The 14,118-nt window shown below is 43.9% G+C and overlaps 1 protein-coding gene across 1 annotated transcript in view; it reads left to right on the forward strand.

Annotated features, from left to right (window-relative positions):
- The window catches only part of PAPPA (pappalysin 1), a 240,756-nt gene that overhangs the window by 42,766 nt on the left and 183,872 nt on the right, over positions 1 to 14,118 (forward strand). The window contains exon 3 of the mRNA XM_042913034.1: positions 10,895 to 11,040. Within this exon, the coding sequence (XP_042768968.1) occupies positions 10,895 to 11,040 (146 nt within the window). The remainder of the gene's footprint in view (positions 1 to 10,894; positions 11,041 to 14,118) is intronic.

Below are 14,118 nucleotides of genomic sequence, written 5' to 3' on the forward strand. Positions count from 1 at the left end.
CTTCCACGGGGGGAAACAAAGTGGTGGGGGTGTGAGAGAGGGTGGAATGGACAGACACCACGACATTTTGCTTTAGTGAAACACATTTCCTTAATTGACCACAGCTCGGCTTGTACCTGCAAGCTCACAGCTGGCCGATTTTCCACCTTCCCGAAAGAGGACTTCCACACCCCCACTCTTGCTTTCTGGAAACACAAAACTAGTGTGTGTACAGCCGTGCCTTTTGCTCACAGTTTGTTTACCCAAGTCCAACAGGCTCCCGTTTTCCTGTTTTGTTTTGTTTTGTTTTGTTTTAAGAGGCATGTTTTCTTGTCTCCTTTCCTCTGTGCCTTTCTTTCTTTCTTTCTTTTTTCTTTCTTTCTTTCTTTCTTTCTTTCTTTCTTTCTTTCTTTCTCTTTTCCATGTGCTAAGTTGTTTTGGTGATCTGGTGGTGAAGGGCAGAGGGTAAGGAGAATATTGTCTCCATTTCAGGTGTCTGGTGTATATGATTCTAGCCCTTTTTGAGTTCAGACAGACAGCATACCTCTTAGCCTTGAGCCTGAATCCTGACTCCCAAACTATTTTTGTGGCCACGGAGGACAACAGTGAGTGTCTAGGATGCCACACAAGTATGGACTATCTCAGGATCTTACAGAGTGTGGAAGAGAGACATGAGAGAGAGAGAGAGGTCTTTCCCACAAGGATTCATGGTAGAAAAACACAGTTTGACCTGTGGGTTGGCAAAACAGGAGGAAGGAAGTGACTAGATATTTCCAGTAACTTCTTTGCCAGCATAGAGTAAGTCACTTCTTTTATTTTACATTTTTCTTCTGTAAAATGGGAGGATTTGGGTAGGATTTTTCTAAGATCTTTTCCTTTCATACATTTTCAAATCAGACGTTGTAATCCAGTTTCGAGGCCTGTGGGGACTGGAGCTGTACTATAATTCAGGAGCTTGGTATCAGGAAGGTATGAGCAAGGCCATGTGTTGACACTGGGGACAGTCCCTGCCTTCAAAGTATTTACTGGTCCCTCTGACCAATTGAGTCCAACGTGTTCAGCATAGCAATGAAGGAAGTTTTCCTCTCTGACAAGTTAAAAGAACGTGACTCCCATTATCCAGGTCCCTGTGACAGCCTGATGGTGGCACCCTACCTTGGGCAGTCCGCATGTCTGCCATTTTATTTTCCCTTAGGCCCTGAATGTGGCATCCTCTTTCCAAAAATCCATTTGAATTTAATTCTACTTTTGATAGCCTGACATGCAATGTCATGGTCTTCATTATTTCCACATACTTAAAATTTTTGATTTTCACATGACCCTCTGACCCTTTGAGAGACCCACATTTGGGGATGCTACTAGACTTGTTCAAGCCATTCAGAGAGATCTACATCTACTGTATTGACTGTGTAGTTGTGTCTTTAGATGATTCTATTTGCTATTAGACGATTTGTATGGGGCTGCAGTTCAAACTAAAATCTAGAAGTTGCCATATTGACACGTATCGGTGATGATATTGTAATTCTTGCTCTAGCCTTCCCAAACATCATATCGTTCAGTCAGTCGTCGCATAAGTTATACGGCTTACGAGACTCCACATTAGAGCCAAACTACATAGTCTACTGAACTGTCACCTGTATCCAGAACATGGTGGCTGCCTCAACTTATGAAAAAGAGGTGATTTTGCTTTATTTAATTGTGCGTCAAGTGGAAGACAGACCACAGGGCTTCTGGGGAGCTGTGTGTATTCTGCTTAATGTGGTCAGTTCTATTATTTATCAGTTGTGGTTTTGATCCTCCAAGAAGAAAGGGAGGTTGCAGGAAGAGCTAGCTTGTGGGCCCTAGAACTGCACACTTGTGTTGTGAAAACAGTAGTTTGACGTGGTACTTTTGAACACACCATCACACGTCAATTGTTATTTCTCCTTACTTATCAGGGTATATTCTTCATGCTTATTGGCTTTCCGAAAATAAGTAAACTCTGAGAATATGGGACTATCAAAGCAGAAATTTAGAACCCCAAGAAAAGATCTCAGTGAAGTAACTATTCCTTTAACAATGTGTGTGTGTGTGTGTGTGTGTGTGTGTGTGTGTGTGTGTGCGCGCGCGCACGCGTGCATGTGCACATGCATGTGTGTGTGCCTGTGATGTGCAAGGCACAGTGCTAGGTGCTGGAGGTATAGCAATGATTATTTCACAAGATAGGTGTGATTCTTCCCTCATGGAATTTCCTGCAGGTAGGTATGTAGCTAGTTGGATAAATGCTTTAAAGAGGAGTCCAAGGTCTGGGGGTGCTCAGAGGATGGATACTTGAATCATCAGGGGTCAGAGTCCCTTCTGGGCTGAGTCCTGAAGAATGAATCATGCTAGCCAAGGGAGTGTAGCTGAGCTTGCCAGGATCCAGGCGTCCTGACTCTTTGTCTTCTGCCCCAGCAGTCTCTAAAAGCCATTTTATAAAAAGGCTAATGAGAAAAAAAAAAATAGGAGCTGAGTAGATCCTGGTAGAAAGGTATTCATTTTTCGGCACACCTGGGTCACTCGGTCGGTCGAGCGACGGACACTTGATTTTGGCTCAGGTCATCATCTCATGGTTCTTGAGATCAAGCCCCTCTTTGGGCTCTGCACTGGTGTCATGGAGCCTGCTTGGGATTCTCTCTCCCTCTCTCTCTACCCCTCTCCTGGTCATGCTCTCTCTCTCTGTCTCAAAATAAACAAAAATGAAAAAAATAAAATTATATATATATATATATATATATATATATATATAACATATATGTTATATATATATATATTATATATATATATATATATATATATATATATTATATTATATATATATAAACATAAACCCCGTGATGTCTTATCCACCTTCAGCTTGGAAATTGTCATTGCTCTTTGCTTCTCTCCTGTTCAGTACCCTCTCTATGCTAACACATATCATAAGAGAAGGTAAGACACTAATGATGAGGGATGTGGTCTGCAGTATCCAACACATGACCAGTCAGAGCTCACCTCCCACACCTGTGACCAGGTGGAGAGACCTTGGAAAAACGGCATCACGTCACCGAGTCTTGGTTTCTTCCCCCTATAAACTAGGGATACTCATACTTGTATAGCACATTGGGTTTTATTGTAAGGCTTCAAAGAGATAATTTTGAAAAATGCTTCAACAGTGCCAGTGAGTAGTAAACTCCCCCAAATGGTAGGTCGTATTAGTATCATCACATTATGTTGTGATCATCTGATTATTTGTCTCGCTTCCTTCATAAAACTGCTAACTCTTTCATAGTGAAAAATGTTTCTCTTTCATATTTGTATGCCGAGTTTCTAGCTTAAGGCATGGTTATAATAGAATCTCTGTAAGTATTAGTGAACAAAAGAGGGACAGAAGGAATGAATGATTTGCAGAGAGGAGGGAAAAAAGGAAAATGAAGGCAGGCAGGGAGGGAAGGGGAGGAGGTTATGAAAGAATGATCGATTTTTCAATTGCTCTTTGATTGGTGCTGTTACATTTTTCTTAGATTGTGTGTCAGGCTTCTTTACAAGAGCTATTATTTTGGAAACCAATCATTCAGGATTCCGAGAATTTAATAAACTCTCCAAGCACTTTTTTTTTTACCCTGTGCCTCCTCTTACAGACAAGAGAGGCAGATTTAGACATTTCTGACAATAAAACTAAGCAAGAGAATAAAGTCCAGATCGTTAGGACCCTTGGGATCAAAACATAGAATCCAGGTTTCAGAACTGGCCACAGCTTGGAGAACGCTTGTTAATTGCAACAAGGCTATGGATGCAATAAACATTCTGAGGTTTATCTTGCTTTAATGACTTGTCTTGAGTGGCTTTGATCTTTATATTTGATAATCATTTTCAAATGGTCTAGTGTGTTCTGAAATTGGAGTAGTGGTTCAGGGACTTGAGATCCTCCTCGGGAATGACAGGCTACAATCAGCATTTGCAAATAGGCAATGCTATAGGACTTGCTCTGTGAGTTGTAGAAACAGGTCAACCACCTGTGGAGGAGAGAAACACCCTGGTCCAGTGATGAGAGCAGGTTCTCTGATGAGAAAAATACTGTGAACATTCAGAGCTAAGGCCAGTTTCCTACAGCTGCATGAGCAAGATAAAAAGAGAGTCGTGTCTCTTGGGCACCTCTCATGAGGTAGACATAGTTCTAGGCACTTTCTCATGTGTTACCTCCTTGAATTTTTATACTCCTGTCTAGCTTGAATTTTATAATCCCCATTTTACAGGTGAGGAAATTGAGGTTCAGAGAGATCAAGTCACTTCATTAAGGTCACAGGGACACTTCTTGGCAGAAGAGGTAAGATGTGAACCCTAGAATGTCTCTCTCTCTCTCTCTCTCTCTCTCTCAAGATGAGGCTTTTTCCCCCAAAAAAGTTGTAAAGCCAGTGATTACAACAATGAAGTGTTTCTTGGTGTGGTAATGCCAGAAGAAAATCGTGAATGCCACAATGTGTATCATGAACTTTGGTGTACTTGTACCCCATTTTCACATCGTTGAATGAAAAATAGACCTCAGTCCAGAACAGTTCTGTCTAGAACTGTATTTAAGAATATTTAATTATGAAAGTAAGTAGCAGTGATTCTCACTACATAAGACAGTCCTTCCTATAAACTATAAGTAGAGTAAGGTTCTGAGGCACTCCATTTAATGTTATGTTGTCATATTTAAAAATTCCTTTAAAAAGAGATGTGCTTGTTTCTATGGTACTCTCCTGCCTTTTCCTTCAACCTGAAAAAAACTGTCACCAGCCTCTAGCTTACAGGGGGCATACTCACAGCCAGGTGCATCTCAGACAAATCCTCCCGAAGCTGAGGGCATCAGCAGTTGGCCAGTACCACTCCCATGACCTATCAGGGAGCCTATCAGGAGCCCAGGGAACAGAATGAGGGCAGGACACTTCTCAAAAATCTCCTCACCTAGCACTTCGACAGTGGGGAAGTCAGTTGGCTTTAAGTGGGAATAGAAACAAACCCTGGTCAGTCTCGATCTGGGCTCACTGTGAGAGGTACCTCTGACCAGCCATCTTTAGAACGGGAGAGCCAGTGTATTCTGTTTCTAGAGCTGGAAAAACCCAAGCTTTCCATAATTTCACTGAAGGGATCTGTTGTTGTTGTTTTGCATTTTGAATATACTTCCCTTTTGCTTCCCTTTCAGTAAAACAGGCCCTGACAACCCTCTCATTGAGATTATTACAGAGTTGTACCATCTCAGGCCAGTGCATTTAGGAAATATGTTATTGGCACTCACCAGCGAGTGAGATGCATAAAGAAAATATTCTAATGACAGTTGAGTTGAGAGAGCTTTGATCTCCCTCCAGAATTGCTCTCATGGCTTTGAAATGCAGTTCTGGCAGAGGGGTAAAGTCTGGGCGCCTTGGCACTCTGAGCTGGCCCCCCCCTGAAACTGACATTCCAGGGGACCCACAACCTCTAGAGCAGGATCCAGGGGTATGGGCTGTGCAGGAAGCAAAGAGACACGAAGTCACCTCTCTAGAGAGGCAGCTTGGGGTGAGGGTCTGAGTTAGGAAGGGCTTTCCAATTGAGCCCAACACGTACCAAACTCTGTTGGTTGTGATGCTAATTTGATTGTTGGCTGAGGTAGAGGTTAGGGTGGGGAGAAAGGATTATGGTCACACATGTTCCGGAACACTCATACACTATCTGCTCTGCTCCCATTTTGTGTATTAGAGGCTCTGATAATTCTTGCCACTAAAAAAAACATACGTGTTGGACATTGTTTAACACAGCATGTCCTAAACCCATTTGAATCAGAAAACTTCCTTTAAATATGCATCTGCTTCTTGCAGATTTAGCCCTCTTTCGGCTGTGATTTGGAAAACACCAATCGAATTCATAACCTCGCCCAAGATAGGGATTCTGAGCTGCAGACCAGGTAGCAGAGTGTAGTGAGAGAGGCCAGAAACTCAAGCAATACAGGTTGTGTCTAGGGGTGCTCAGCTGAGTGGGAGCCCAGGGCTGCAGCCCCTCCCACGCTTGACTCTCTAAGCCACACACCCTCACAGGGAACTGTGTCCACCTGAATGAAGAAGTGATGCTACTAATTTGTGAACATGTGCTGCTACTCATAGGCTAGTGAACAGAAGTTTATTGTCAGGGCCTTCTGTGTCCCTTCTTCAATACCTCGGGCCAATCACTTCACTTCCCTGAGCCTGGACTTCCTCGTCTTGTGTTGAAATTCTGCAGTTAAGAGAGTGGTGCTCAATCACTGCTAATCCATGATTGTCTGTCTCTCTCTCTTGCTCACTTGCTTGCTCATTCACTCATTCAAGTTTTAGGGAGCACAGAGAATTATAAAGACTTGGCCCCCACCTGCTTGAATCTCATAGTCTGATGGAGAAGACAGGTGCTCACAGAGAAGGTAGCATAAAGCAGGGGGACAAGTACTAGAACCAGAAGGGGGAGGCTGTCAGGAGGGAGAAGTCATTTTGTAGCTAGAGGTGATCATTTTGGTGCTGCTCATAATTAACATGGTAATAACAATAATGTAATGAACATAGACTATGCTAATCAACGAGTGCCAGCTACATGTCAGGCACTGAGTGAGGCACTTTCTCTGTGTGACCTCTAGACCCACCACCCCAGCCCGAGAGGTGGCTGTCATCATCCCATTTTACAGGTGATGGTGATCAGGAGTGGATGTATGCTGGACCTTGCAGGAAGATTTTAAATGTCAGAGATTAAGGAAGAAAGGTTTCGAGGTAGAGGAGGAAAACGAATGGACACGCATAGGAGTGGACATAGCTGGGGAAACTCAGCAGTTCTAGGAGTGGGGAGACTCTGAGAACTTGAAGTTGAGGTTGCTGAAAGAAGAAGAAGGTTGGATGGTGGGGATGAGACTCTGGAAGCTGAGACTCAGGGAACCATCCAGAGGCAGACTGTCAGTTTAGGGTTTTTTTGTTGTTGTTGTTGTTGCCAGGAGGAGAAAATAGGAGACCAGGACCTAGAGGGGGGGTGTTTGCCCAGGCTATGCTGAGCTGTCCCATTTAAACCTGTTGGTATGCTCAGTGACATGCAGAGAGGTGAAGCAACTTGCCCATGGCCGTAGGTCTGTCCATCTAACCCTGAGTAGTACTGGCATGTAAATTAATAAACACACCAAGATTTGGATTTATATGGATTTTTTATGGATCATGGGCAATGATTTTTTTTAATGCATTTGACCAATTTGCAAGGTAGACATAGGGCCAAGCGTCCCACAGTTGCAAAACAGAAAGCCAAGTGGCCCTGCACAAGTCCTTTTCCTTCCCCTCTTCACCCAACTCCCCAGACTCTAATGGCCCCTCTCCATTTGACCTGCTCTGCTTTTCCCTCCATTCCCTGACAGGAGGGATTAGACATTCTCTTAAAGAGGTAGGGGAAGAGAAGGAAATACCCACATGGACTCCTATCCCCTGAGATTTTCCCTTGATGATCCAGCTTGGCTCTGCATTTGTGGGAATACCTCAGCCAGCAGGAGGAAGGCTCTTAGCCACAGAGCTGTTTTCCTTTGGGTGGATCCCCCCAAAAGAGATGGAGAGGAGAGAGGCTGGGGCCGGGGAGCCAAGGCCCTGGATGGCTGCCATAGAGTCTTCCTCTTGGGAGAAATGGAGGCTTCTCAAAGTGTGAAAAAAAAAAAAACACACCTCATGTACAAGCAAGGGAGAGGCTCCAACATCCCACATCTCTGCCTTGGGCCAGGACTAATACCACCCCCAGAAAAGATAGGCTTCTGTAATTACAACTGAATAAACAACCAATTAAAATGTCTCCCCTGCCCCACCTTACCCCATCTCTTCCCCTCTTGAAGCCTTCCCAGCCCAGAGCAGCAGGGCAAAGAGGTGACTTTGTCTAATAACATCTGTGTCCTCTGCCTGAGAGAATGCTTGATGGAAATGGACAAATCAATTAGAAAATAATAAATAATGTGGAATGGGCTGATCCAAGAAAATCTCAGCTTCTCTTTTGTTTTCACTCGCCCACACATTGTTTCCCTTTTCACCGTGGCCCCGAGTGAGCCTGGAAATGAGGGTGAGCTCGTGGGAAGAATTAGACACTTTGAGATTTGTGCTTGGCTTCGTCACTGTTTATGTGATCTCTGAACCCCTGTCCCTTCATCTCTAAGATGGGGGTAAATAATAGAAATAGCTAAACATTTATTGAGGTTTCCTACACGCCAGGTATTGTTCTGTCTTTTATGCTTTTCCTTTATTACCGCCCCAAATCCTCTGAGCAACTCAACGAAGGTAGGTTGTTTTGTGTATACAGAAACTGGGGCAAAAAATAATGAAGTAAATTGCCCAGCGTGATCCAAACATCAGATCCATCAGTGGAAGACCTAGATTCAAACCCAGGACTCTGGCTTGAGAACAAGTCCTCGTACCCACTGGGCTGCATGGCTTTGAATACTGCAGACACGGAATAGAAGGTGTTGTCTAGCATAGGGGCTGGTGGACAGCAAGTGCATAATAAATGTTGGTTTTCTCTTTCTTCTTTCTTTCTCTGGTCACAGAATAGATTGACTGAAACTCCTTAGAAGGCTTCCAGTCTAAGAAGGTGAAGGTAGGATTTTCAGGGAGAGAAGGCATGGCAGCAATATTTCAGGTCAATATCTGAGCATATGGCTATCCTGGAGACCGGTCAGTTCAACCCAGACATACCTATGACCTCTCCTGCTCCTGTCTGTATCACCAACTTATGTTCACCTTATTTTGAAAAGCCAGAAAACATTATGGTCACATGATCACTGGGCTCTTGGTGATGTGGGGGACCAGAGGGCTCTCTAGGTCTCAGATATGTCTATTCTCATTGGAGTAGAGGAATGGGTTTGTGACCCATAGGAATGCTCTGTGAAGCACTAAGATAGCTGCTGCTAATCCAGTGTATTAGCAAAGAAATAGGCCTTCTAGGAAGGAAACTGGGGCCTAAGTATTTTAGCTTTTTTCTTTCCCAGTGTAAATTGAACCCCATCAACATCAACTGAGTGCTGACCCGTGGCAAGCCCCATGCTGAGAACGGGGTAAACAAAAATGGATAAGGAATGTTCCCCACCCCAGGGAGCCACAGATGGTGGTGGATATAGACAGGTGGAGTGATGATTTGGAATAGTGTGAATGTGTGTACTTATAGGAGGTGGATGAGTGCAGAGATGGCAAAGGAGGAGGTGTGATGGGAATCAAAGAAGACTTCCTTGAGGAGGGGCACCAGAATGGGCTTTGGATGTGTTTATCAGGGGACGAGATGGGGAACCGAGTCCCTGACAGAAAGAACAAACTCAAGTGAAGGCATCATGGATGATGCATCATGGTGGGCACCCCCAACCCACACTGGGAAATTCGAAAGAGGGAGCAGATAGAGAGGTGAGGCTACAGAAGGAGGCAGTATCTTGGAGGCTGTGCTGGGGATCTTGGGCTTACTCTTGCACATACAGGAGGCTCTTCTATGACTCCAGGAGGGGAAAAGAGAGGGAACTGTCATAAAAGTATTCTACCAGCCAGGATTTGGGCCAACCTGTCACGGACAGATAGCATTATGAAAAAGGTAAACACTTTCAACTCGCTCTGCAACCTTAGCAAGCTCTGAGAGTTCTTTATGTCTCTTTTCCCTCCTCTGGAATATGGGCATAATGATCCTACCTACCTCAGTCTTATTAAGAAGATGAAAGGAGATAATCCATGTAAAGTCTGACCACATAGAAGAGCCCATCAAACACTAAATATCATTATTCATAGACTTTATCTCACCTCCTACATCAAGCTGCCTGCTTGTTTATGTATATTTTTATTCAGTGATTCATTGGTTCATTTCCAGCCTTACTCAAGAAATGATTATCAGCTGCTCATAAGGATACATGACAGCAGACATAAAATGGGGGCTGAAAGACTCAGGAGAAAGCAGCAAGATGCCTCTGTTGATTTAGAAAATGATCCATTGAGTAATGTGCCTGTGACTGATGGAAAGCATTAGTGTCTCTGTGGTGATAGGAGAGCCAGACTCTATGAAGGAGGAGTTCTTATTTATTGAGCACCTAGAATATGCCAGCCTCTTTTCAAAGACCACCTCTTCCACTCGCCAACATGTGTTCATTGTATGTATTGAAGAGCTAATGATGATAATGGGGAGTTAGTTCACTTTCCTGATATGCCAGTCTACAACGGCAGCCATTCCAAATGCAATATCCCTAAGTCCATTTTACAGACTAACAAATAAAGGCATACAGAATGTAGAATCATCTGGTGGGGGGCGGGCAGCATGATGCCCGGTGACAAGAGCGTAAGTTTCCTGGGTAGACAGAATTGGCCTTGAAACCCATTTCTGTAACTTTGGGCAACCTATGTAATCACATTTGGACCATGTGTTCCTTATCTTGAAAAGGAAGCAATAACACCTCTTTGCAAGGTTGGTGTGCAGATAAGAGCAGGCCTCCTAGTATAGTCCGTGTTTGCCAAATAAATGGTTTGATGTTCATAGTGAATGAGTGAAATAGAAAAGAAGCCAAGACTAGAATACATGTTGCCTTTTCCATGGTCTGTGTCTTTGATTTACATCCACATTTATGTGGCCCTGTCACCAGTCAAGATAGCAGAGCCCTGAAGAGCAAAGATAGAGATTTTAGGTAAATCTTGTTTCTAAATTGAACTCTGCTATTTATAAGCTGAGCAAACTTCTCAAATCTCTTAAACTCACAAGGACTTAATTTTCTCAGCTGTAAAATGGGATCATCTCACTTACCTTATAACACCATTGGGGGGAAGTCACGGAGGTAATGTTTATAAAGTGTTTAACGAAGTGCCTGGCACATAGTAGCTCTTAATTACTTGGGGAATAGCTGTTATTTGAAGAGTACCTTTTTTGGATGGTGATGACAGCTAAGGTTCTTTTTCTATTACAGAGCATACTTGGATGTTAATGAACTGAAGAACATTCTTAGACTGGATGGATCAACACACCTTAATATCTTCTTTGCAAACTCCTCGGAGGAGGAATTGGCAGGAGTAGCAACTTGGCCATGGGACAAGGAGGCCCTAATGCACTTAGGTGAGAATTAGAAACTTCTTCAGGAGGAAATTGGATTAGCACAGGAATAAATTTAGTGGCAATGATAATGATGATGATGAGCATGACTTGGATGATGGTGGTGGTGGTAGTGATGACGAGCAATCTATTAATCGCTTTCTAGTATACCGAACTCTCTAGCATTTCTTATCTCATTTCAACTGCCGAGCATTGCTCTGAAGAAAATAACATGGTACTATTAGCCCTGTTTTACCAATGGGGAAACTTAGATCCACAGAAGGAATAGGGCTTATCCAAGGTAACACGCAAGTCCGTGGCAGAGCCACATTTGGAATTCAAGTTTCCAACTCTGTCCTTGGATTGCTTTCTTTACACACCCCTTGCCTCTTAGTGCATACAAATATCCTCTCAGCCTGGTAATCGCTTTGTGCTGACACAACTAAGTCATGAGTTGGCTTGAGAGATACCAAAGAGACCAAAGAAAGTGAGTTATTCCTCTGTGTTCCACTAACACTACCAGGAACTCTTCTTACACTCAAAGTGTGCTGTGTGTGAACACAGACCAATTACCGAAAGTCAGAAAAGACCCTGGTTTCTGAATCAGGCCCTATAAGCAAACATTGTAGTTCTTTAATTTTGATTTTTTTCATGCTCCCTTCTAGTACATGTCTATATGTACACATGCATTTTTTTAACTTACACATCTTTGAAATCACAGCATAGATAGAATTTTATGTTCTCTCTCTCTCTCTCTCTCTCTCTCTCCCTTTTTTTTTTTTACTTAATGTTATGCTCCCTACATGTTTCCACATGGTAGCATTCTTCCTAATCACTTCTGCTCCATCCTTTTTTCACTTAACATCACAAGACAAAAGCATCCTTCCAGGTAATTTCCGTCTCTCTAAAGGAGACATTTTTTCATGACCACATAATATTCCATTGAGTTTACTCAGCCACTTTCCCCTTGATTCAATGATCCCATTCTTTGCAGCCCTGGATAATGATGCCTCCCTCAGGGAGCGTCTTCATCTGGGAAGGTTAGGGCTCAGCAGAGTGACCATGCTGGGTGTTCTCCGAGGCCCTGACTACTGTCCCAGTAATACGCCCAGAGTCTAGTCTCCGCTTTCAATCTGCAGAATCTTAAAAATGAGGGAGTGTGCAGCTTCACATGATGAAGACTTCAAACTTTACACTTAGTTCCCTCTAGACTGCTCTTATTCCCCACTTACTTTTAAGGGAATGAAACCTATCCTGTGTGTGTGTGTGTGTGTGTGTGTGTGTGTGTGTGTGTGCGCGCGCGCGTGCGCACTCATGCACGTGCATGCATGTATGGAAGTGTGCTGTTGCATAAAGAGAGATAGAGACAAAGATAAATATGTATTGGTTCCCGTCTGGGGGGATTTTAGCCCCTAGGAGATATCTGGCCATGTCCAGATATTTTTGGCTGTTACAAATGGGGGGATGCTACTGGCATCTAGTGGGTAGAGGACAGCGATGCTGCGAAATGTATAGATTTAGCCAGAAAGAATTAACCAGTCCAAAATGTCAGTCATGCTGAGGCAGAGGAACCCTGAGCTAGATGATGATTGGGTGGAATAGACAGGGAGACAGGCAGACAGAGGCTGGGCAGAAAAGAGTGTGCAGCTTAGGCACACTTCAGGGTAGATGATCCGTTTCCATCGCGTGCCTCATATGATGTATGGGAATCCTGCTGGCCCAGAGCAATACACATGGTTGTTCTCAGCTATGATTCCACTTGGCAGTATGGCCTTAGGCAAGTCTCTTTCCTTCCCCAAGTCCCAGTTTGCTCAGATTTTAAATGAACGGGTTAGACTAGATGGTCTCCAGGGACAGTTCTCGGCGCTGAAATGCCGTCCTATTGGAAAAGCAGCTGAAAGTCTCTTCATCAGTGTCTTAGAGGGGTTGAACAGCAGGCTTCTAAGTTAGAGAAAAATACTCCTGATGATTCTGTGAATTTCAGAGGCTGGCTCAGGACCAGAAATACAGAAGGCTATAAATCCATAGCATGTTATAGTATTTCAGGATGATGTCAGGCTCAAACTATTTCACCTTTTAAGAGAGGCAGTGAAACAGGACTCGAGCTCTGTGCTGTCGCTCTGAAAAGGGGTGAGTCGGGAGGGGATGAGGTAAAACAAACAGAGCTGGCCCGGACATTAAGTCTGCAATCCTGTCACTATCCCTAGAAATACCTGTGGGGTCCTAGACCTTTCCACCCACCTGCCCAGTACCTCAAAGTTGAAGCTTCATGGGGAGACAGAGAACCATGGGCACTGTTGCAGCTGTTTATTTTAGAGCTTGCCAGAGATGCAAAGTCACTTTTCCAAGATCACACAGCAGGGTCAAATGGAATAGGGGTTGCCTCTCCTGTCAGGCTAACTGTCCCCATCCCCCTAACCTGTCTTCTTCCTGTCCTGAGAAATGCTGGCCAGAAGCGATTTCTCTGCACCAGACCCGACCAAACCCAACTTATTAGAACCATACATATATTTTACCATCTTTTCCTGCTGTGATGCCATGATCCCTGGAAAAAGGCTTGGGTGGGAAGGGGATTATGTTTCATATTATGATTGACAGGAAATAATTGAGAGAGATTTCCTGTCTCAATTTCTCTTCCTCCCTGCCTCTCTGCTTGCCCCTTCTCACACACGCGTATGTGTGCACACACCCCCACACACCCTCTCATACATCTTTATCTTTGTGCTAGAAGGCTCTGAGCAGTTCAGAATTAATAGACTCTGTGAGCCCCATGACTGAGCAAGCTCGCCCTCCTGGCAGTTCAATCCAAGAGAAAACTCCCCCCACGCCTGCCAGTTCAAATCAAGGCCCTGCCCCATCACCATTCTTTTATAAGACACCGCTCTGCCCTTAAAATCGCTACTTGCAGAATGTTCAGACCTGTATTTTAACCTCCTCTTAAACACAGTTGGATTTTAAAGTTTAAATATCTCCCTACCAGCCTATATATGTTTCTCCAGTGCCTAAACTGAACATGAAACATGCTATCCATTGATTCTGCTGAAATCTGTTCCATCAATCTCCCCAAGCTAAGCCAGACTCAATCTTCTAAGACACGTGGGG

This window comes from Panthera leo, chromosome D4, assembly GCF_018350215.1.
Source record: "Panthera leo isolate Ple1 chromosome D4, P.leo_Ple1_pat1.1, whole genome shotgun sequence".
Classification (NCBI taxonomy): domain Eukaryota; kingdom Metazoa; phylum Chordata; class Mammalia; order Carnivora; family Felidae; genus Panthera; species Panthera leo.